The following is a 21,393-nucleotide window of genomic DNA, read 5'->3' on the forward strand; positions in this document are numbered from 1 at the left end:
GCTGACTGTTTTGTTTTCAGAAGCAGCTAATGGTTGCTGTCTCTTTCTTCTTTTTCTTGTATGTGTGTTTTCTATCCCCATGCTCACAGCCCAATGGGAGCAGCCAAGGCAAGGTGCACAACCCATTCCTTCCCACCCCAATGTTGCCGCCGCCGCCACCACCACCGATGGCCAGGCCCGTGCCTCTGCCGGTGCCAGACACAAAGCCTCCGACCACATCAACAGAAGGAGGTGCAGCCTCCCCCACGTCACCAAGTAAGTATGGCTGCAACAAGGCGCCGGTCAGCTTATAACGCTGTATGTACTGGAATGTACACTTAGGCTCTGTCCCTTACTGTAGAGGCTCTAGAAAGAGGGACAGATCCCTAGTGATGTTGTAGCATGAATTTGCCAGACTGAAAATCAAAGTGAACATGACTCTCGGGTACTCCACCAGATAAGGAAAACACTGGGTGTTAGGTGAGGTGAGATGGTGTAGCTACATACCTAGGACTGAAATCAAGTTACAAGCTATTACATTTTGTATATTACTTGAGGGACTTCAAATGCTATCCCCATCACCAAGCAACAGCTACTTGCGTGGATTCTGCTTAGAAAAAGTTCCTCGTTCTTATGGACAGCGCTGCCTTCCAGGAACTTGCAGTCCAAGAGAAATGCACTTGAAAGTTATATAGCTCATACATCAAATAGGAAAAAATTGTCCAGATCAAAGGTGTGTACATTGACCCTTCACTAAGAGTAAGAGCCTGGCAGAAGCTAAGCGCCAGTAGCCCTGGCAGTTGCATGGTGACATTTGGCAGGGATTGGGATGGCGACTGGGGATGGAGGTAGAGGGTAGACTAGGATGGAAAGAGGAGAGAACTCTTGGCTCTTCTCTGAACAGTCTGAGAACATTTAATCAAAGAATACAAGATTTCACAACCTCTTTAGATGATGGGAATGATTACTTGAACTAGAGAGAGGACAATTCTCCAAATGTTTTCCGATGTTTTAGAGATGACAAGGGGATAGAAATAGTTTGAATGCACAAATGTGGCTTTTATTTGTGCCTGGAATAATGACAAAAAGAGCAATGGCTGGAGTTCCCAGGGGATGAATGCCCTAGCCTTGATAAATGGTATGATGAGCACCTTCCTAAAGCTGTAAAGAGGCAGCAAAGTGTCAGAGAACTGTGGTAGTGTGGCCCTAAGGAAAGCCTTCGGGGGGGTTTAAAAGAAGTGAGACAGGAGGAAAGGAATCCACAGAGGAAAGGTTGTAAGAGCAGAGTAGGAAAGGAGCATTAAGGCCAAGAACTTGAACCACAGTAATGGGTGCAGGATGGAACAAGACATGGGGAGGAGTGTTTTGTAGACATAAGCATCAGGATTGGGCAGTCCTCTAGATGAGTACAGTGAAGGAAGATTCTGGGCCTCTCAGCTTCCTGACCTTCAGTATTGGAATAATAATGATAGTGAATACTGGAGGGAAAGAGACAAAGAGGAAAAATGAGTCCCTGTTTATCCCATGTTCATAGAATTTGATTCTGGGGACACTGAACCGAAAATGGCTGGAGGCCCTCATGGACACATATCAGAGAGTGAGCTTTGGGTTATCTAGTGTTTATGCATTTGGATAATATATGCAGAAGTGGGCAGCACTGTGCATGGATTCTGTATCAATAGGAAAAAGATTGAAGGTCAGGGGCAAACTAGGGCAGACCTACTTCTCCTGGTAAGAGAAGCGAGTCAACACTTGTCAACAAAGGAGAAAACCCCGAGTGCCCAATGACACAGAAGCAAGCTGGGCTTGGCATGTGGATCTTAGATGCTCAGCTTAGAAGGAAAGCCTCTGCTTCTCAGAGGCTTGAGGCTTGTTCAAAGATGTCACGTAAATACAGAGTAAGTGCCCTACTTGTTGTGTATTTATGTAACATCTTTAAACGAGTCAGAGAAATAACTGCCCCAGACTCTACTTACAGCTATTCCATGAGGACGTTGTCTTACAGGTTGATAGCCACATGCCTGTTGTGCCCTGTGCTTGCCTCTGCATACCATTTTCTGCTCGTCTTCTCCCTGTCTGGGCAGGACATCACCACAGTCTTTTAAAAGCTGCATATGATATACCATCAATTCCGTGGAAACAGATCCTCACCTCCACTCTCAATGACTCCTGTGTCAGAATGAGTTTTTCAGTAACGGGGATGAGGCTCTGCTGAGGCACAGCAGAAGAGTGGAAATAGCAGTGTGTGGCGGTTAAGTCTGAAGGATGGGGGCACAAACGCCCACCTTTCAAATTACTAGCTGTGTTTCTCTTTGAATCAATTTCTCTTCTATAAAATGTGCATGATAATCTACCTGGCACGTTTGTGTGAGATCAGTTCTGATCATTGGAGTATTTTATTATCTGCCCAAACTCTTACATAGTAGAAGACTCCAGGCTCTAGTAATGGTAAAATATATCTGTAGGACATGGAGAAGCCACTCAACCCCTAAACTGAATTGATGAAGTTGGCTCCATGGTTCTGGACTCCACTCCATGGACTGAACCAAGTGCTGTATATACAATGATACCTATCATCCTCTTGTGCCCAGCCTCAAGCATCTTGTCAGCACTAAGGGAAGAAGGGCAGAGGGAGTCTTGGCAGATCTAATTCATATGGTTGCATGTTAGAGTGGCACTTAAGATTTGGGGTGAGGTGGGGGTGAGAGAATATCACGAGAAAGAGTTCCAAAGCTTGATACAGATAGTTTGATACTTGCTTTTTGAATCATGGGATTCTAGAAATATAGATAAAACAGAATGTTCTACTGATGGCACAGAAAGGTTTTTATCATCATCCATTTTAGCCCTTGTTCAGCTAAAGGCTTTTCCAGGGTATGATGAATTCATAGTAATATGTAGTTTCACAGCATACTATTGCTTACCATTTTCTGCTTTCTTAACAAGATGGTGATAGGCTGGGAGAGCTGCAATGTATAGAGCAGGAGAAGCCTTTGAAATTAAAAATCTTAAAGCTCACTCATCGTTATTCGGAGGGGATTTAAGGGCCCTCATTTTAAAAAGTCCTCTCCCATGCCCTGATTTCTAAACCAATTGATAAATAAAATATTTTTTAAAAATCAGATAGAAAACAAAATATCACCTTTGTTACTAGAGAATTTAGTTTATAACTGTGGGCAAGAGCACTTCCTAACACCGTGTAACCCCCAGTTACACTGTCATAGCAACCTGGTCACTGGCAGGGCTAGACCACAGCAGCGCTTCCTACATATGATCCGCCCTACCCTATAAAGCTGGTGGCATGAAGGTGCAGGTGGCAGTGTGCTTCCCACAAGCACCTGTCCCCAAAGAGAGACTGGGTGGGGAGGGGAAGACTAGTCATGTCCAATTTTTCCTTTGAAGCTCTATAATCTAGAGGGTAATAGGTGGCAGGGGGTGGAGAAAAGCTAAGAGTGAATGGAAGGAAATAAATATCAGGAATGAAGTAGCTTCTCCCTTAATGTTCATCTTTGATGACTCCCTTTTTTCATTCATTTATTCAGCCTGTACCTATCAAACACCTATCATGTGGTATGGCTGTGTTAGTGCATGGGATTCAGAGATGATGGATCCTTGCTCTCAAGAAATGGGGATTTATTGAGGGACAGGTAAACAGGCAGTTTACACAGGATGAGACTGGGATAAAGGTCTGTTTAGGTGCCATAAGAAGACATGGGAGGGAGTTTGTTCCAGTGTGGGCCTTCAGGTAAAGATATTTTAGAGTTCTCTAAAACTAAGCTATCTAGTAGGGATAACATCCTGGTGTCTTAAGAGAAGGTAGCACTTTTCTTCTGAAACCAGCTCAAGGGCCTAAAATTGGATTACCACTAGATAAAAATGTAGGGCAAAAGTATAGTTTTGTAAATCAGGTGCTTTTTAGAAATTAAAAACACCGGTTGGTTGGATTCTGTTTATCTTGTCAGTTTCTTAGAGCTCAACTTTAGCAAGAAGGAACATGAATGACAGGGTATTCAGTACATATGCTCAGCATCCCAACAGTTTGATGTCTGAAATGGAGGCTATTCTCAAAAATGTTAACTGCATGACATAAGAGCCTTTTCTTTTTAGGAGTTTGAGGTGATGATGACTTGCAACAAAATACAATTTTAAAAATAAATATAGGGGCTGGGCTTGATGGCTCACTTCTGTAGTTCCAGCAATTTGGGAGGCCTAGAAGGGCAGATCACTGGAGCTCAGGAGTTCGAGACCAGCCTGGGCAACATGATGAAGCCCTGTCTCTACAAAAAAATATAAAAATTAGTTGGGCATGGTGCTGTGCACCTGTAGTTCCAGCTACATGGGAGGCTGAGGCAGGAGAATTGCTTGAGTCCAGGAGGTCCAGCGTGCAGTGAGCCAGGGTCATGTCACTGTACTCCAGCTTGGGTGACAGTGTGAGACCTTGTTCCAAAAAATACGTAAAAAATAAAAATAAAAGTAGGAAAACATGCCAGGCACCTCTGTATTATCAACTTTTCTAGGCCTGTGTCAATGGGAATAATACTAACTGTTATACTCACTCTCATAGTCAGATTATCAAAACAAACAGGGGTAACAGATGTGCTGTGCTGTACATGGTTAAAAGTCCAAGGCATCATTTTTAATATCCTCTTATAATGAAATACAAATGGATGCCAGCCTGGAGCAGAGTATGTATTTTTTAACTAATCGGTTGCCTCTGGCACTAATATTAAATTTTGCAGCTGTGGCCAGAGAAACAGGGGGAAGGCAGATCTGGGGGAAAAAAAATTTCCTGTGAAATAAATACATTTTAATGGGAAAAATCCTTACCAGTGCCCTAAGAAGCAGGGAAGTGGGGATTGGGAAAGAAGAATTTTTATAATGTTGATTTGTTTGGAGAAAGATTGATAGACTGTGCCAGGTCTCTCTAGGATACTGACAAATGGAAGGCATAACCTGTAATGACCATTTCACAATGAATAGGTTCCATTCCCACAGATTAACTACCTGTGTGGGTTTTGACACCTGCTGAAAAAAGGCCACTTCTTTCATTTTTTTTTTATGCTCAAATATTTATTGAGCATCAGCTACATGGAAAGCACTTTTCTAGGTGCTAGGATTTAGCAGGGAATCCCTGACCTTATGGAACTTTGATTCTAGAGAGAGAAGAAAGCCAGTGAATGAAATAATATGAAAGGTAGGTGGATATAAGATGGTGATATGTAAGTACTACATAGGGAAGTCAAGCCAGCAGGGGAGGGATGCAGCTCTAAGCAGGGTAGTCACAGGAAGGCTATTTGAGAAGGACTAATTTGAAGAAAGCCTGGACAAAGATGAGAGGGTGAGCCAGGATGCCTGAGGAGGAGAGGTTTCCAAGCAGAAGGAGCAGCCAGTAAAAAGGCAAACCAATGTTTTAAGGTCAGTGAGGCAATAAGAGCAGGAGGTGAGATCAGAGTGGAGTGAGGATGCATTTGGGGCCTTGGAAATAGAAATCCCACTGGTTCTTGTAAGGACTTCGGCATTACCCTGAGTGGGATGGGGCAGAGAGGTGATGCCTCCTAGATTTTAGAAACAGAAATAACACTAGATTCTTGTAAGAACTTTGGCATTTACCCTGAGTGAGATGATGGGGCAGAGAGGAGATTACCATCTAGATTTTAATAGAAACGTTCTGAAGGTTTTGTTGAAAATCGATTGCCAGGAGCAAGAATTAAAGAATTAAAGCAAAGAGTTAAAAATATGTTTTTTTCCAATAAATAAAATGAGCATCTCATACACGCCAGCCAGTATTCTAGGTATAAGGAATGCAAAAGTGAACAAAATGGATAAAAATCCCCTGCCCTGGTTGTGCTTGCATTTTAGTGAACGGGGATAAACAATAATCAAAATATAAGTAAATTATTGAATTAAGGGCCAGTAAGTACAATGGAGAAAACTGTAACAGGCAGGGTTGATGCGGAGGGGCACTATTGCAATCATCCAGGCAAGAGTCGCTGATGACCTGTACCAACATGGAGGCAATAGGGGTGATGAGAAGTAAGTGGGTTCCAGGTATATTTGAAGGGTAGAGCTGACAAGATTTGCTAATACATTAGATGTGGGTTGAGAAGAATTGGTGATGATGCCTAACTTTATGACCTGAGCTAGTAAAATAGAATTGCCAGCAGCTGAGATGAGAAGACCACAGGAGGAGCATCTCTGGGTGATGGGTGGAGATGAGAAGTTTGGTCTGACCAAGTTACATTTGAGATGCCTGTCAGACATCTTACTGCTGGACTAATCATAGTAACCTGCTGCCTATTGCAGCTCTTTGCAGGTGACTAGGTTTTTCCGTGTGCATCATCTCATTAAATTGAGAAGAGACTCCTTTTTGAACATGTAGTACAATGAATGAATTGACCTAAGAGTCCTGAGAACAGCTCAGGCATGGGAGTTATCTTTCATTACGTTTGTGCTATGGTAATTTAAAATACACAATTCTTTGTTAATTGTACTTTAAGTTCCAATTTTTATGTTGTTGATTGGAATCAATATACTATAAAAATGGACTTTTCCAGAAGAAAAAGAAGATTGCCATCATAATCTAGAAATCGAATAGAAAGAGAAAAAACACTTTTGAATTATGATGGAAGATAAGACATGCATACTTTCTTTTTTTAATTAGGAACACAAAAATTCAATTTAAAAATGCATAAAAGACTCATCAATATGTTTCTCCATGCCTTCTTCACTATGAACTTTGAATTTTTTTCAACTAGAATTCTATTAAAATAGAAGCATATAATAAGTTACCTTTATTATTTATTTTTATATCTTTGATGAATCTTGTATATATTCATTATACAAATGAATATGAATTTGTTAGCCAAGAACATAACAATCTATGACTGGGATTTAAAATGTTTAGTATAATAATTAGCATGTGTTGAATTAACATGTGCTTTTTGGTTAGCAAAGCTGTTTTTACATATATATTACCTCATCCCATCTTCTCAACACTCCTGTGAGGTCAGGATTTCATAGGCAAGGAAACTGAGATTGGTAGATGGAGATTACTTTCCCTAAGATTACATTCCCAGGGTAGTTTGGTGGGGACTCAAACACAGGCCATTCCATGCTTTTTCTGCTACCTTTTACTGTAACTGAACAAATTACAAAACAATGTGACTAGATTTCTGGTTCTGGGGGGAGCCACAGCTGTCTGCTACTGTCTGAAATTAACGACAACAAAGTATTTTGCTTTTACAGATGTGTCTGACACTTTACAAATTGTTTGTTTGTTTGTTTGTTTTTCTGCAAAGGAGTCTCGCTCTGTCACCCAGGCTGGAGTGCAGTGGTGCAATCTCCACTCACTGCAACCTTCATCTTTCTGGTTCAGGCGATTCTCATGCCTCAGCCTCCCGAGTAGCTGGGATTATAGACGCACACCACCATGCCTGGCTAATTTTTGTATTTTTAGTAGAGACAGGGTTTCGTCATGTTGGCCAGGCTGGTCCCAAACTCCTGGACTCAAGCAGTCCACCAGCCTCGGCCTCCCGAAGTGCTGGGATTACAGACTTGAGCTGCCATGCCCAGGCCACTTTACAAAATGTTTTTATATGTGTATTATCTCACTTCATCCTCACGATAATCCTATGAAATAAATTCTCTTGTACCCAGATTGAGAAAGACAATACATGGAGAGATAAGCTAACTTTCTCAGTGTCACTCAGCCAGAGTGGTAGAGTCATGATTTCCATCCAGTTCACCTTCAACCTAGAGTTCATAGGCTTGGTTGTTGCATGAGGATCTTTAATTTAGTCCAAAGTTGCTGCTGCTGCTGCTTTTGTGTGTGTGTGTGTGTGTGTGTGTGTGTGTGTGTGTGTGTGCAGTGAAAACCCTATGGGAGAAGTATAGAGGAAGATGCTAGTAGTTGTCTATACTTTAGCATGCATTGGTTTCTGTTTCAGAGTGCGTCTAATTAGTAGGTAAAGGAAGAGAGCAGAAAATTTGAGGGGAGACATAAGGACTGTGTTTCCTCTTTCAGAGAAGAGCCAGTAGATTTTGAGAAAGAATGGAAAAAAGGAGTTAGTGGCTCCCATTCACAGAACATTTTTTCATTAGTGATGCCCGGACTGTGTTACTGTTCTGTTTCTTAATTTAGAAATTTTACATTCAGTACAATTCACTTTTTAGTGTACAGCTCTGTGTGTTAATAACGTTCTTGTAACCGACACCACAGGCAGGATACAGAACAATCCTCAAACTCTCTCGTTGTTCTCACCTACCCTTAGGTTAAGGTCTGATGTGACTTAGTGCCCGGCAACTTATTTTACTTTGCTCTATTTCCACATTGATTTTAATTTCTCTATAGCGCTGCTGCTATCTCATTATGTTTCAAAAATTGGGAGATTATGAAAGAGACCCAAATACATACAGTATTTTAATCTGTGATAGCAGTGGTGTTTTATATTAGTGGAGCAAAAGGGGTTAGTCAGTAAAATGTATTGGGACAGTCTGGAAAGAATCATATGTCTTACATCAAAATAAATTTCACCTGGAACTAAAAATAGAATGTTAAGCCCTAAAATAGCACACGAAAATACAGGGCAAATTTTTATAATATTGAAGTAAGGAAGGGCTTTCTAAGTAATGCCAAAAAACCAGCATTCATGAAAGGAAAGTATCCAAAATTGGTGGATACTTGACGGTGGAAAAATCACCATAAAGTCAAAAGACAAAAGATAGAGAAAAACTTGTAACATGTGACAGAGCTAAATCATCTAACATATAAACTGTTTTTAAAAAGTAGTAAGAGAAAGACCAACAATCCAACAGAAAGACAAGAAAAGGATATAAACAGAGAGAAAGGGAAAACATTTGAAAGACATCTCATTCGTGTAGCATGAGAGCAATACTGATTAAAACTAGAATAATATTTTTACCCATTAGATCAGCAAAGACCGAAAGGTGTCTTAACACAGTATTGGTAAGGATGTGAAAAACAGACATTCTCTTACGTTATTAAAGGACTGTAAATTGGTTCAGCCTCTTCAGAGGACATTTTAGTTTTTTATGTTTTTATAAAATTTAAATGTGTGTAATAAATTTTATAACAAAAAAATTAATGTTTAAATTTTGTACATATATTAGTACATATATAAATTTTACATGCAAGCCATGTATACATGGCTTCAATATATGAAGAAAGCTATACATAAAGTATTGATTGCAACATTGATTAAGAGACTGATAATAACTGAAACACCCACCAATATGAATATTATACAAAAAGTGGGCGACAGATATGAACAGCCACTTTTCAAAAGAAGACACATATGAGGCCAACAAACATGAAAACATGCTCATCATCACCAGTCATTAGAGAAATACAAATCAAAGACACATTGAGATACCATCTCACGCCAGTTAGAATGGCGATCATTAAAAAATCTGGACACAACAGATGCTGGAGAGGATGTGGAGAAATAGGAACATTTTTACACTGTTGGTGGGAGTATAAATTAGTGCAACCATTGTGGAAGACAATGTGATGATTCCTCAAGGACCTAGGAATAGAAATGCCCTTTGACCCAGCATTCCCATTTCTGGGTATATATCCAAAGGATTATTAATCATTCTATTATAAAGACACATGCACAGGTATGTTTATTGCAGCACTGTTTACAATAGCAAAGACCTGGAACCAACCCAAATGTCTATCAATGATAGACTGGACAGGGAAAACGTAGCACATATACACAATGGAATACTACACAGCCATAAAAAACGATGAATTCGTGTCCTTTGTAGGGACATGGATGAACCTGGAAACCATCCTTCTCAGCAAACTGACACAAGAACAGGAAATCAAACACTGCATGGTCTCACTCATAGACAGGTATCAAACAATGAGAACACATGGGCACAGGGAGGGGAGCATCACACACTCGGGTCTGTTGGGGGGGACTGGGGGAGGGACAGTGGGGGTAGAGAGATTAGGGAGGGATAACATGGGGAGTAATGCCAGATATGGGTGATGGGGGATCGAGGCAGCAAAACATATTGCCATGTACGTACCTATGCAACAATCCTGCATGATCTGCACATGTACCCCAGAACCTAAAGTGAAAGAATATATATATAAATTAAAAAAATAAATAGAAAGATAGTTCTATCTCCATGAATTCATGGACTAATCTTTGAGTTTTATTATTACATTAATTCGGCAAAGGAGAGTACTAAGAAATATGTAGGGAACGCTGCATGGGAGTGTGGATGCATGTACACGCTGGATTGTATGTGGAAGGATGGAAACTGGTAATGGTGGTTTACTCCAGGAAAGGGGACAAGGTTGTTGGCCGACAGTTTTTTGGTGCCTTATCCAGTGAGAAAGACATTACTAAGTTTTCAGTCCTCCTTTTATATCAAATATGATGATTTATTTATTCTTAAAAAGATTTGTCTAGTGATCTAATAATCTTGTCGATACTTCAGGAATGACAGTGATCCAAATCACATACTCACACATGGGGGAGTTCATGAAATCCTTGGCAATTTTTATACATCTGGCTTTTAGCTATACTAACCTCAACTTTTGGAGCAATACCAAAAATGTGTGATTTTTTCTTGTAAAGAATAATGCTCTTTTCCCCCTCGTGGAGAGCATGGGGTTCAGTGTAAGGTGAGCATTTTTATTCACAGTAGCTATTATTTGGTTGCAGGTTCTGCCTTACAAACCCATTAAATATAAAGGTACATGTACTACCCAATAACGTAATTTGTTATAAATATATTTTTAGAGCATTTTAATTTTATGTAGTCTAATATTTTAGTGTCTAAATTTTTTAAATGAAAAGAATTATTAAAAATCAACATTTTGAGAGGTATTTTCATATGCATTACATTAGTTGCATTTGTTATTATAAATCTACATGATTGGAATTGTTAGCCCCTTTTTAAGGAGATGAAACTGAGCAAAGTTCAATTCCAAGTCTGTTGGGCTCCAAGCCAGGACTTTGGAGTCCAACTACTCTGCCAGGACACATATTATGTTTAGAGGTGTGATATCATACAGCTTTCCCTTAAAAATCCTGAAACACCCCATTAAAAATTTTTTACATCGCATCAAGAATAACACCATCCTGGGTACATTGAAATAGATGAAAAACACGGAAACCAAAGCAGGAAAAGGATTAAGAGATAGACATTGCAAAGAAGGAATAGCAAAAAGAAACAGAACATTGGATGATTCCGTTCATTTGGGTCATCATAACCCAGTCAGCTGTTGTGTTTGCCTTAGTTTTTTATTTCAGATGACAGATGAGTTTAAATCTTTCGTTATCAAGATAATATATGCCATTTTAGGAAATTTGGAAAATACAGAAAAGCATAAAAAAGAAGATTATATTCTCCTGTAATCAACTATTAACGTTTTGTTCTTGTTTCCTCATCTTTGTGTGTGTGTGTGTGTGTGTGTGTGTGTATACACAAACATGCACATATAAAATGATTGTGACCATACTGAATATAATACTTAACATGCCATTAATTCAAATTTTATGCCTTTTCTTACTCAAATAATAAGAAATGGAATTTTAAATAATTTTTACCTATTTTCCTACTGCAGGACATTAACTTTTCTTCTTCCAGCCTACAGAGTATGCTCCAGTATATCCTTAGACATATATTTTTGTCCCCAACTCTAATAATTTTCTTAGGATAGATTTCTAGAATTGGAATTGCTAATACAAACAGTATGAACATTCCTTTTGATACACATTATGGAATTGCTTTCAGAAAGGTTCTGCCAATTTACACCTTTTCAAATTGCATGAGACTGATTATAACGTTAACCCTTGAGAAGTTTGGATGTTACCTTTTTTAATTGTTGGAAGGCAGATATGTTGGGGGCATAATGTCCCTTATCAGATATTGGAATCAATAGTCCCTGATTAAATGATATTGGTATTTTTCTTTAATTGTGTCAACTATATTAACATTGGAATTCTAGGGATTTCCCATCCTATTTTCAAAGCATCTCCATAGGGATCACTCTTTGGACTGTTTCTGTGAGGAGAGTGACGTGTTGGACATCACAGACAGATAAAGCCTTAGGTGAAGGGCTGGGAGTAGCTGGGTATGGTGGACACCTGTAATCCCAGCACTTTGGGAGGTTGAGGCGGGCGGATCACCTGAGGTTGGGAGTTCGAGACCACCTTGACCAACATGGAGAAACCCCATCTTTTAAAAAAAAGGGGGCTTGGAATAAATAATGTCCATTATGCTGGACTCTCTTTAGAGAAGTTCAGAGAGGTTAACTCACTTGCCAAAACCACATTTCTAATAAGAGATCTAATGAATTCAATCCAGGATTTGCTGGTTCTTAAAATTTATTTTCTACTGGCTATGTTGCACTGCCTCCAAAAGAAGTATTACTTGAGATTTTCAGGTTCCAACTGTGTTTTATTTAAGATTAAAAATTACTGGCAGTTATTTAAAAATCATCCATAATCTGGCTGGGTGCAATGGCACACACCTGTAATCCCAGCACACTGGGAGGCTGAGGCAGGAAGATCACTTAGCCAGGAGGTCAAGGCTGCAGTGAGCTGTGTTAAAGCCACTGGACTCTAGCCTGGGCAACAGAGCAAGACCCATCTCAGAAAAGAAAAAATATCATCCATAATCTCAGCCTTCAAAGATAATCACTCTCTCATATTTTCCAGTCATTTTCTGTGCATATTTTAATCATAATGGATCATGATATATGTATGTATATGTGTGTATTATACAGTTCTTTAATGATTCTTATTTCATCTTATAAACACATTACAGTGGCATTAACTATTATTTAAAAATATTATTAATGGCTGCAAATATTCCAGTTTATGGATGAAGCATTAACTAGTAAGTTGATTCCAATTTGTTGCTCTTATACATAATGATGTAATGAACATCTTGTAGCATAACCCTTTATCTATATTATTAGTGTTTGTGAAAGATAAATTCCCAAAGTAAATTTCCAGAGTTGCACTGCCTTTTGAGAGTCTGCAGAATTCTTTCAAGAGAGAGCAATCCAATATATTGATCTATGTTTCTATTTTTAGCAAACCCCAGCTGAATCCAGGGTTTATTCCCTGTGGCTATTTAATATAACTTTCACCTGTCCCTACCTATATACGTGGTTGCTTCTCATCAATAAATATTTTCTATCAATTGAGCAACACACAGCATACACATAAAAATAAATGACAGTCATAGAATTTGGATTAGTTGGCAGAAATAAATTTTAAGTGAACTAAAACAAAATTGTACTGTTAGCCATTAAAAACTATTATGAGAAATAATGCTACAGGCAGTTCAAACAGACAGACTGGTGGCCAGGTGCAGTGGCTTGCACCTGTAACCCCAGCACTTTGGGAGGCCATCACAGGAAGATTGCTTGAAACCAGGTTCCCAGACCAGCCTGAGCAACAAAGCATGACCCCTACCTCTACAAAACATAAAAGTAAAAAAATTAGCTGGGCATTGTGGCATGTGCCTTTAGTCCTAACTACTGGGAAAGCTGAGGTGAGAGAATCACTTGAGCCTCCAGGAGTTTGAGGCTGCAGTGAGCTGTGATCTTCTTACACAGTGGTAACTGCACTCCATTCCAGCCTGGGTGACAAAAGACCCTGTCTCTTAAAAACAAATAAACACCCCGTCTCTATTAAAGATACAAAAATTAGCTGGGCATGGTGGCGCATGCCTGTAATTCCAGCTACTCGGGAGGCTGAGGCAGGAGAATAGCCTGAACCCAGGAGGCGGAGGTTGCGGTGAGCCGAGATTGCGCCATTGCACTCCAGCCTGGGGAACAAGAGCGAAACTCTGTCTCAAAAAAAAAAAACAAAAAAAAACAAATAAACAAAAAAAGGCCAGGCACGGTGGCTCATGCCTGTAATCCCAGCACTTTGGGAGGCCGAGGCAGATGGATCACCCAGGTCAAGAAATCGAGGCCATCCTCCTGGCCAACATGGTGAAACCTTGTCTCTACTAAAAATATAAAAAGAAAAAAAACTGGCTGAGCATGATGGCACACACCTGTAGTCTCGGCTACTTGGGAGGCTGAGGCAGGAGAGTCACTTGAACCTGGGAGGCAGAGGTTGCAGTGAGTCAAGATCCTGCCACTGCGTTCTAGCCTGGTGACAGAGCAAGACTGTCATTTAAAAAAAAAAAAAAAGATTGGCTACAGGAAACACTCACTGCACTCATTGTAAAGTGCCTTCTTCTTACACGGGTTTTGGTAATACAAGGTCAAAGCGTCTTCAGTTGAAGGGTTACTCTGGTCTCCTCTCTGTGTGCACATTATAACATGAATTGTCTTACCTCCCTTTCTATACATTTGACCCCAAATTCTGATATAACTTGACCTCCTACTGCCCTTAGCATTCTTAATACAAATAGAAATACCAACAGAGCAAAGCCATCTGGCCAGCCCAATTCTTTCCATGAATTTTGTAGATTCTTGACACCTTAGACATGCCATACAAATAGTTATCATACACTTTATGCAATGCTAGTATATTAAAGTTAGAACTCATTAGCTTTTCAGGAAGGAAGCTTGTGGGCATGTTGTTGTGTAATAATTTACTAGCGATAAGGAGGCTTTAATTCTGGGCCCTGAGGGTTGTGAGTTCTTGTTGTTGCTGTTGGTAACTTGTTTGGAAAGACGAAAGATTCGCAGAAATAACAGGATGAGGGAGCTGTACAGATGTAATCAAAATAATAGAAAGTAAGCTTAGTCATCCTCTAGATGCTAAACATCTGGATAAAAACAACATCCATTCCATCATGTTAGGATTTCTAAGTCTCTGAATATTGGGTCATGTATAAGTAAAGCCTGTAGGTTTTTAAAAGGCTCTTTCTCTAACTATATAATGATATCAGTAATACTAACCCAGCCCCAGTAAACTTGTCGATACTGATTGATTTCTTTGAAGGAGAAACACTCCAATATTTTCCAGCATTTCTTTTGTGACCTTGTAAGAAGCAGTGCTGTTCAAATTTTTAAATGAGTTTAATTGTAATGGTTTCATTTAGAAATTAGCCAATCTATTTTCTAACAGTTTCTGCATTTTTTTTTTAGAAATGAAAGTTTTCTCACAGGGCCTTTTTTTTTTTTTTTTTTTGAATAGTATGACAGTGCAGTTAAAAGATTCGGGAAATTATTTCAGTGAGGTCTTTAGTCATCTCCCTGTTTCAGCTTGCAACTGAATGCTTCTTAGGCACGCTTCCTTTACTGCCAGGAGTCACTGATAAACATTTAATAAAAAAATTGCAATTTGAATCCCCATGGTTCTGTTTAAGTCTATGTTCCTGAACTTGTTTTGATTACTTTTGTCTAATAACTAGCACGTTCTAAGCAGGTAGTAGAATCATACAGTAAGTCTATTTTGAATGAAACTGAATTTTCGCTAGCTTTAGAGGAAGGCTCCCACACATGAATATGTCTGAGTTTCTGAACATAAGGGAACCCATGAAGGTGCATCTTGATATTTGAGATAAGAAGGGAAAGCTTTAGCGTGGAAGAATGTCTAGTTGTCTTAACGGTGTTTAGAATTGAAATTTGGTGTCTGTTTATTTTGTAAATTATTTCTTCCTCTTCAAATAAATTCAACAGGCTTCTTCCCCGTCATTTTCAAACATTCAGGTCTCTGATCCTTAAAATGTTACCTTCCCTTGCTGTATGGCAAAATGTAATTTGCAAGTTCCCTGTTTCCTCCTTTCCCTCAGCATTTGCTGGCTCCCTTCCCTGCCTCGGTTCCTCTGCATGTGCTGTGCCCTTGGTGGCCTCAGTCCACTGGAACCTGCCAACCAACACATTTTTCACAGCCCATCCCAGAAGCCCTCTCCGCCTCCCCTTTAAACCTTGTCCTGTTCCTCTTGCCCGTGTCCCTTTTCTTTACTTTTCACCCTGCAGAGTTTTCTTTATATTAATTACTTTTAGTTACTTGCGTATCCATCTTCTGTACTTATCTCTCCCCATTAGGATATTAGGACATGTTGGGGATAGCAATGTGTCTTTCTAGCCTTCACAGCCTTGATAGTGCCCAGTACAGAGCCTGGCACGTAGCAGGGGTTGAAATATCTCTTGGCGAGAGAGGAAAAAAATGAATATATTAAAATGTCTCTGTTATGCTCTGCAGAAGCTAGACTTGGTGGATGGAGTTTAAGGGAATGAAGAGGGGGTGAGTGTTTGCTACTTCTGTATATTTGGAGTCTTTGATAAAACAGAAGGCTAATTTCTCTTCAAACTTCATGTCGGTTTATAGGCCAGGCTGCCAGGGTTTAGGGTACCTCATCGCTTCCTGCATCTAGAAGTAAACTCAGAAGCTCAAAGCTCACCAATCTCGTACTGTATCTTTTCTGCCAAGATGCCTCACATTTCCTCCCAGCTGAGGCCAGAAGAGTTGGCTGTCACTCAAGTAGGTCAGCCCCAGGTGAAACTGGCCTCTCAGCCTCGTTCTGGGCACCCTGTGGGGATAGAGAGGGGTGTTCATTCAAAGAGCAGCTCTTCTTTAGGTTTACCCTTTGTACAGAAGAAATCTGGCTAAATATTCTCCCTTTCCTGCCTTTCTGTGATGATACGTATTTTAGTGATTGCTAAATTTGAACTAAACCTCGAAACTAACTGCGGGCTTTCAAAGCCAACCAATCTGAACTCACATTTTCTAGTTTGTCAGATTTGGGGGATTTTATTATTTTCATCTTAAAGAAACATCAACTGGCTGAGAGTAGTGGCTCACGTCTACAATCCCAGCCCTTTGGGAGGCCAAGGTGGGAGGATCACTTAAGCCCAGGAGTTTGAGACCAGCCTGGCCAACATAGGGAGACCTCGTCTCTCTGAATAATTTTAAAAATTAGAAGGGCATGATGGCACATCATGCCTGTAGTCCCCGCTACTCAGGAAGTTGAGGTATGAGAATCATCTCATTCAAGAGGTCAAGGCTTCAGTAAGCTCTGTTTATGCCACTGCACTTCAGCCTGGGTGATGGAGCCAGACTCCATCTCAAAAAAATAAACATCAGTTGACATTGGCATAAATATTTTAATATCTTAATATCTTCTTCTTCAGTCATATTTTTTCCAAAGACAAGATGAAAGCTTCTCCATTCAAACCAGTTTGACCATGTTCTCAAAAACATGTTCAGGTATAATTGTTGAGTGAAGGCGATTTCTGACTCACAACGAATTCATCTACAAATGCCATGGTTCCTCTTTGCAGCTATATCTCTTATACCTCCCCATTTGGAAAAGAAAAAAGGAAACCTACCACAGGAACAACCAAAACTGGAATTTGTTTGGCTAGCAGGCAGTAAGCCACATTCACTTCTGAGGACATAGAGGCGGTTCAGTCCTCTCAAGGACATCCGCGGTGACAAAGAGCAGTGCTTGATCCCAGCACCTTGGGAGGCCAAGGCGGGAGGATTGCCTGAGCCCAGGAGTTTGAGACCAGCCTGAGCAACATGGTGGGACCGCCCCACAACATCTCTATTAAAAAAAAAAAAAAAAGCAGTGCCGATGGGTAATCTCCTCTACTATCCTCCTCTCCACCCAACTCCCCCATGTCCATGTACCCCACAGTGCCCCTAGCAGTAATTCCTAGCATCCTCAGAGCCCCTGTCACACTGTTGTTCATAAAGAGAGAACTGTTCTTGAGTCATTTCCCAGCTGATCTTACGGAGGCAGAACAGGTATTGTCTAAGTGAAGGATTATAGAATTAACAGTATATACGATAAGGGGGTAACACAGAAAAAATGTAATTTTCTGGATATGAGATCAAATTCTGGTTTGGGTTTTTGAAACTTAATGTTGTGGTACAGGCCAAACTGTGGCTCTTGGAAAATGTGAAGAAATACATTAGAGAGAGAGGAAATATAGTCAGATTAGTGCACGCCAGAAGCTTCGTATAGGAGCATTCTTCAATAATGTTAAGAAAATGGTTCGTAGCACTATTGCTAATATAGGTAAAATGGCTGCTTAAAAAAAAGCAAACAGTTTCCGTTTCAGAGGCAGCCATATAATCAATGATTTGATTTCTAATAGTTATGTGTGTCATGAAGATTATTATAATGAGATTATATAGCCAAATTGATTTTCCTGTTGACTTTATCAATACATCATCAAGTACTTCTGAACCTCCCCTCCAGAATTCTCAAAAATGTCCTACAATAATCTCCCCAGAAAACGGTGCTCTGGATTTTATGATTTTTCATAGGTCTGCCTATAGCTTTGATTATTGCTCTTGTAAATAAGGCAAGAATTGTAATTAAGAAAGATATGAATATGATACAATATCATAGTATACACAGTTGTATGTAATTAATTACCCTGTTGCCCCTTTACTTGATTTTATATTCATGTTGAAAGCTCTTAACTGTGCATGTATAATTGATTCACTATGGTAAATGTGGTTGTTTTAACAAAAAGTTTCAATTAAGGTTTTGTTCAACAGTGCAATTCCCTTATTCAATTGTGTCTTTAGGAAAATCAAATTCAACTTATGTTATGTCATTTTTGGGACTACATCCTGTTATAAGTGACCACCCTGCTAGCTAGAATAATGGAAGTTGAGTCAGAATTTCTTTCTTCCTTCCCTTGTTTTCCCTGTGTCCTTTTCCCAGAAGACAGCTTTCTATGGAATAAATTTCCCTGGGCACCATTTGTCCCATTCTTTGACTTGGGTACTCAAAGACTACTAGATTTTGTAGTTGTTACACACACACACACACACACACACACATTTTAATGCAAACAAACTAGCACCTTTCTCACCATTGTTCTCTTTTTAAAAAACTAGAATAAAATTTGGAGAAGTTTTGGTAGGCCTTGAGAGCGTGAAAGGCCTTCTGGTATGTTCTGATACTAAGACTGCAGTTTTGTTCCATGACTGAAGAAGGGAAAATATCTGATTGTTGGCCTCATAGAAATTTGGGGCAAATTTTGTATGCTAAAGCTTCTTTCAAATGGAGAAATTGAGGTTAAGCAAAAATAGATGATGGGATATAATATAAATACCTTGCCAGATTTAGTAAGCTTGCTATGGTCAAGCTATCTTCACAATAAAATTTCTCCCCCCACCCAACCCCCAGAACGTTATCTGTGTTGGGGTCTGTTAGCATGCTTGGTTTGGATGTCCCCAGTATGGTAAGAATGTCATAGGAAGTCCTGCTGCATGTCTATGATGAGCAGCAGGTGGGTGCACACTGTTCTGTTAGGGCCATCAAACACAGACTCATGTTTCAGCATCTGTCATCAATCACTCGGCCTTCATACCCTCCTATACCTTTATTGCTTTTTGTCCCTTCTCAGCCTACCTACCTATTCATGTGTGAAAGAAGACTTTTCTTCCTAACCGCTAACAGGTTCAACAGGTTGTTTTACCTCCTAGCTTCCTCTTCATCCCTCCCACATCCTCTTTGTGCTCTAAGAGCAGGGGAGCACCCTCCGATGATTATAGTCTATCATTCTCAGTATATAACTTTATATGGCTGTTTCTCAAAGCATATCAAAGTAAAGCCATGGAGCGAATGGAACACTTAATATAGATTATTTTACTGAGCTTTTAAAAAAATTGAATTACCCCCATACCAGTAAGTGAGAGGTACATGCAGAATGGCTAAATGCAGTGGTATTTCTCAAATCTGTTCAAATTAGACTGGCATAGCATGGGCTAGAGACAAAATCAGTAGATTCACATTGCTAGACAGTATGACACATCAGACATTTAGAGATCATTTTATATAAAGTCATTACTGAGTAGATTCTCCTAAAACAAATACTATGACCACAAGAAGTTTCTTATTTAAGAGACATCAGGGACCCTCACGCTCAGCCTCTGCTCAGTGCCATTTTAACACAGCCATGTCCACATCCACGTAACCATTGCAGATCTGTTTGGGTGGCTTAGCTCTTATCAAAGACAACCAACAGGACCTGGGCCAGATGGTGGAAATTTTATCTCTAGATTTGTTTAACGAGAGAAACAAGAAGTATGAGCAATTTTCTGTAAAACAGAATGTCAAAGGAGCAGATGATGTCAATAAGGAAAAAAAATCTGGCAGGAATTTGATATCATGCCCTCAGTTATCTCTGTTTTCGTAAGTTGCATATCCAGATTGCTTCTTAGATGGTGTGTGTCTACAGTTAGTTTAAAAACCTTAGGTCTTTTACAGTTATTGTTCAGAAATTTGAAATTATTTTAAGTAATAGTCTAAAGATTCTAGTACAAAGGAAGAATGTGAACAAATCCTTGGAGTTTGTGATAAAGAAGTGAATTGCAGGACACCAAAAAACAAGATGTACCTTTGGATTTATGAGCCAATGAAACACCAAAGCCACTGAATTTTTTTTTCCACTACAGTAGAAAGAAGCTCTTAAGTACAAACATGAAAACCAACAACCAGATTTCCATGTACTGAGAAAGGATAGTGAACTGTGTGGTACCTGAGGTTCCAGTGTGATACCTTAGTTGACAAAGGGTCTTGATTGTTTACGCCCGAACAGAAAGGTTCTAGGATGGGAAGACTACAAATTAATATTAAAGCACAGATTATGCATCATAAAGATTCTAGACACCACTGGGCCTGTAAAGACAGCTTATTCTGAATGGTTTTCTACCTCCTTCCTGGAGAACCCATTCGTTCCTTCTATAAAGATTCCTCTTCGATCTCTAGCTGTAGAGACACAGGACCGTTTCATGATTTTTTGGGAGTGTAAACGGTGTGAAAAGCAAGCTTGTAAAATGAACTGCTTTCCTCCTCTTCCTACCTAATTTCTTTCTCCCTCTGCTCTAAAGACTAGGATATCTCTTTCTGACCCCAGAGCTCATGTTTAACTCAGAAAGTATACTTTGCAAATGCCCTGCATGTTCTAATTTGTATGGTAGAAGGAGAAAATAGCTCGTCTGAGAATCAATTCGACATCATTTTATCCCAACGGTCTTTGGAAGCCAAATCCCCCTTCCCCCTTTTTTGACTGTCTAAAACGCCCTTGCTAGCCAGACCCCTTTGCTAGCTACAGTGTTTGCACATTTCCTTGTTAATCAGCTGCGTCGGCTCGGAGACTGTGTGTTTTGGTGTTGTTTGTGTGTGCAATCTCGTGCCGCTTCCTGAACGCATGTGTCCCTTCCCTTCACAGCCTACTCGACACCCAGCACCTCCCCCGCAAACCGATTCGTCAGTGTTGGACCACGGGATCCAAGCTTTGTAAATATCCCTCAACAGACACAGGTGGGCCGCTCTCATCTTTTCTGTATGTGGTGCAGCTTGTATTATTCATCAGGTGCATTTTAACTTGTCTTTTGGCACAAAAGACCGCATTTCCCAGACCCTGTCCAGTCCTCCCTTTCCTCCTGATCCCACCAGCCACATTTCCATGTGTTCTCAGAAATCACAGAA

At 39.9% G+C, this 21,393-nt stretch overlaps 1 protein-coding gene across 6 annotated transcripts in view; it reads left to right on the forward strand.

The window, feature by feature from the left end:
• NFIA (nuclear factor I A) overlaps positions 1-21,393 on the forward strand; it is a 394,588-nt gene that overhangs the window by 335,583 nt on the left and 37,612 nt on the right. For 4 of the 6 annotated variants that reach the window (XM_002750888.5, XM_009001349.5, XM_078332013.1 and 1 more), the window contains 2 exons: positions 90-255; positions 21,134-21,225. In XM_002750888.5, the coding sequence (XP_002750934.1) occupies positions 90-255; positions 21,134-21,225 (258 nt within the window). The remainder of the gene's footprint in view (positions 1-89; positions 256-21,133; positions 21,226-21,393) is intronic. The other 2 variants (XM_078332012.1, XM_009001351.5) reach the window with 1 other exon arrangement.

This window comes from Callithrix jacchus, chromosome 7 (assembly GCF_049354715.1).
Source record: "Callithrix jacchus isolate 240 chromosome 7, calJac240_pri, whole genome shotgun sequence".
NCBI lineage: Eukaryota > Metazoa > Chordata > Mammalia > Primates > Cebidae > Callithrix > Callithrix jacchus.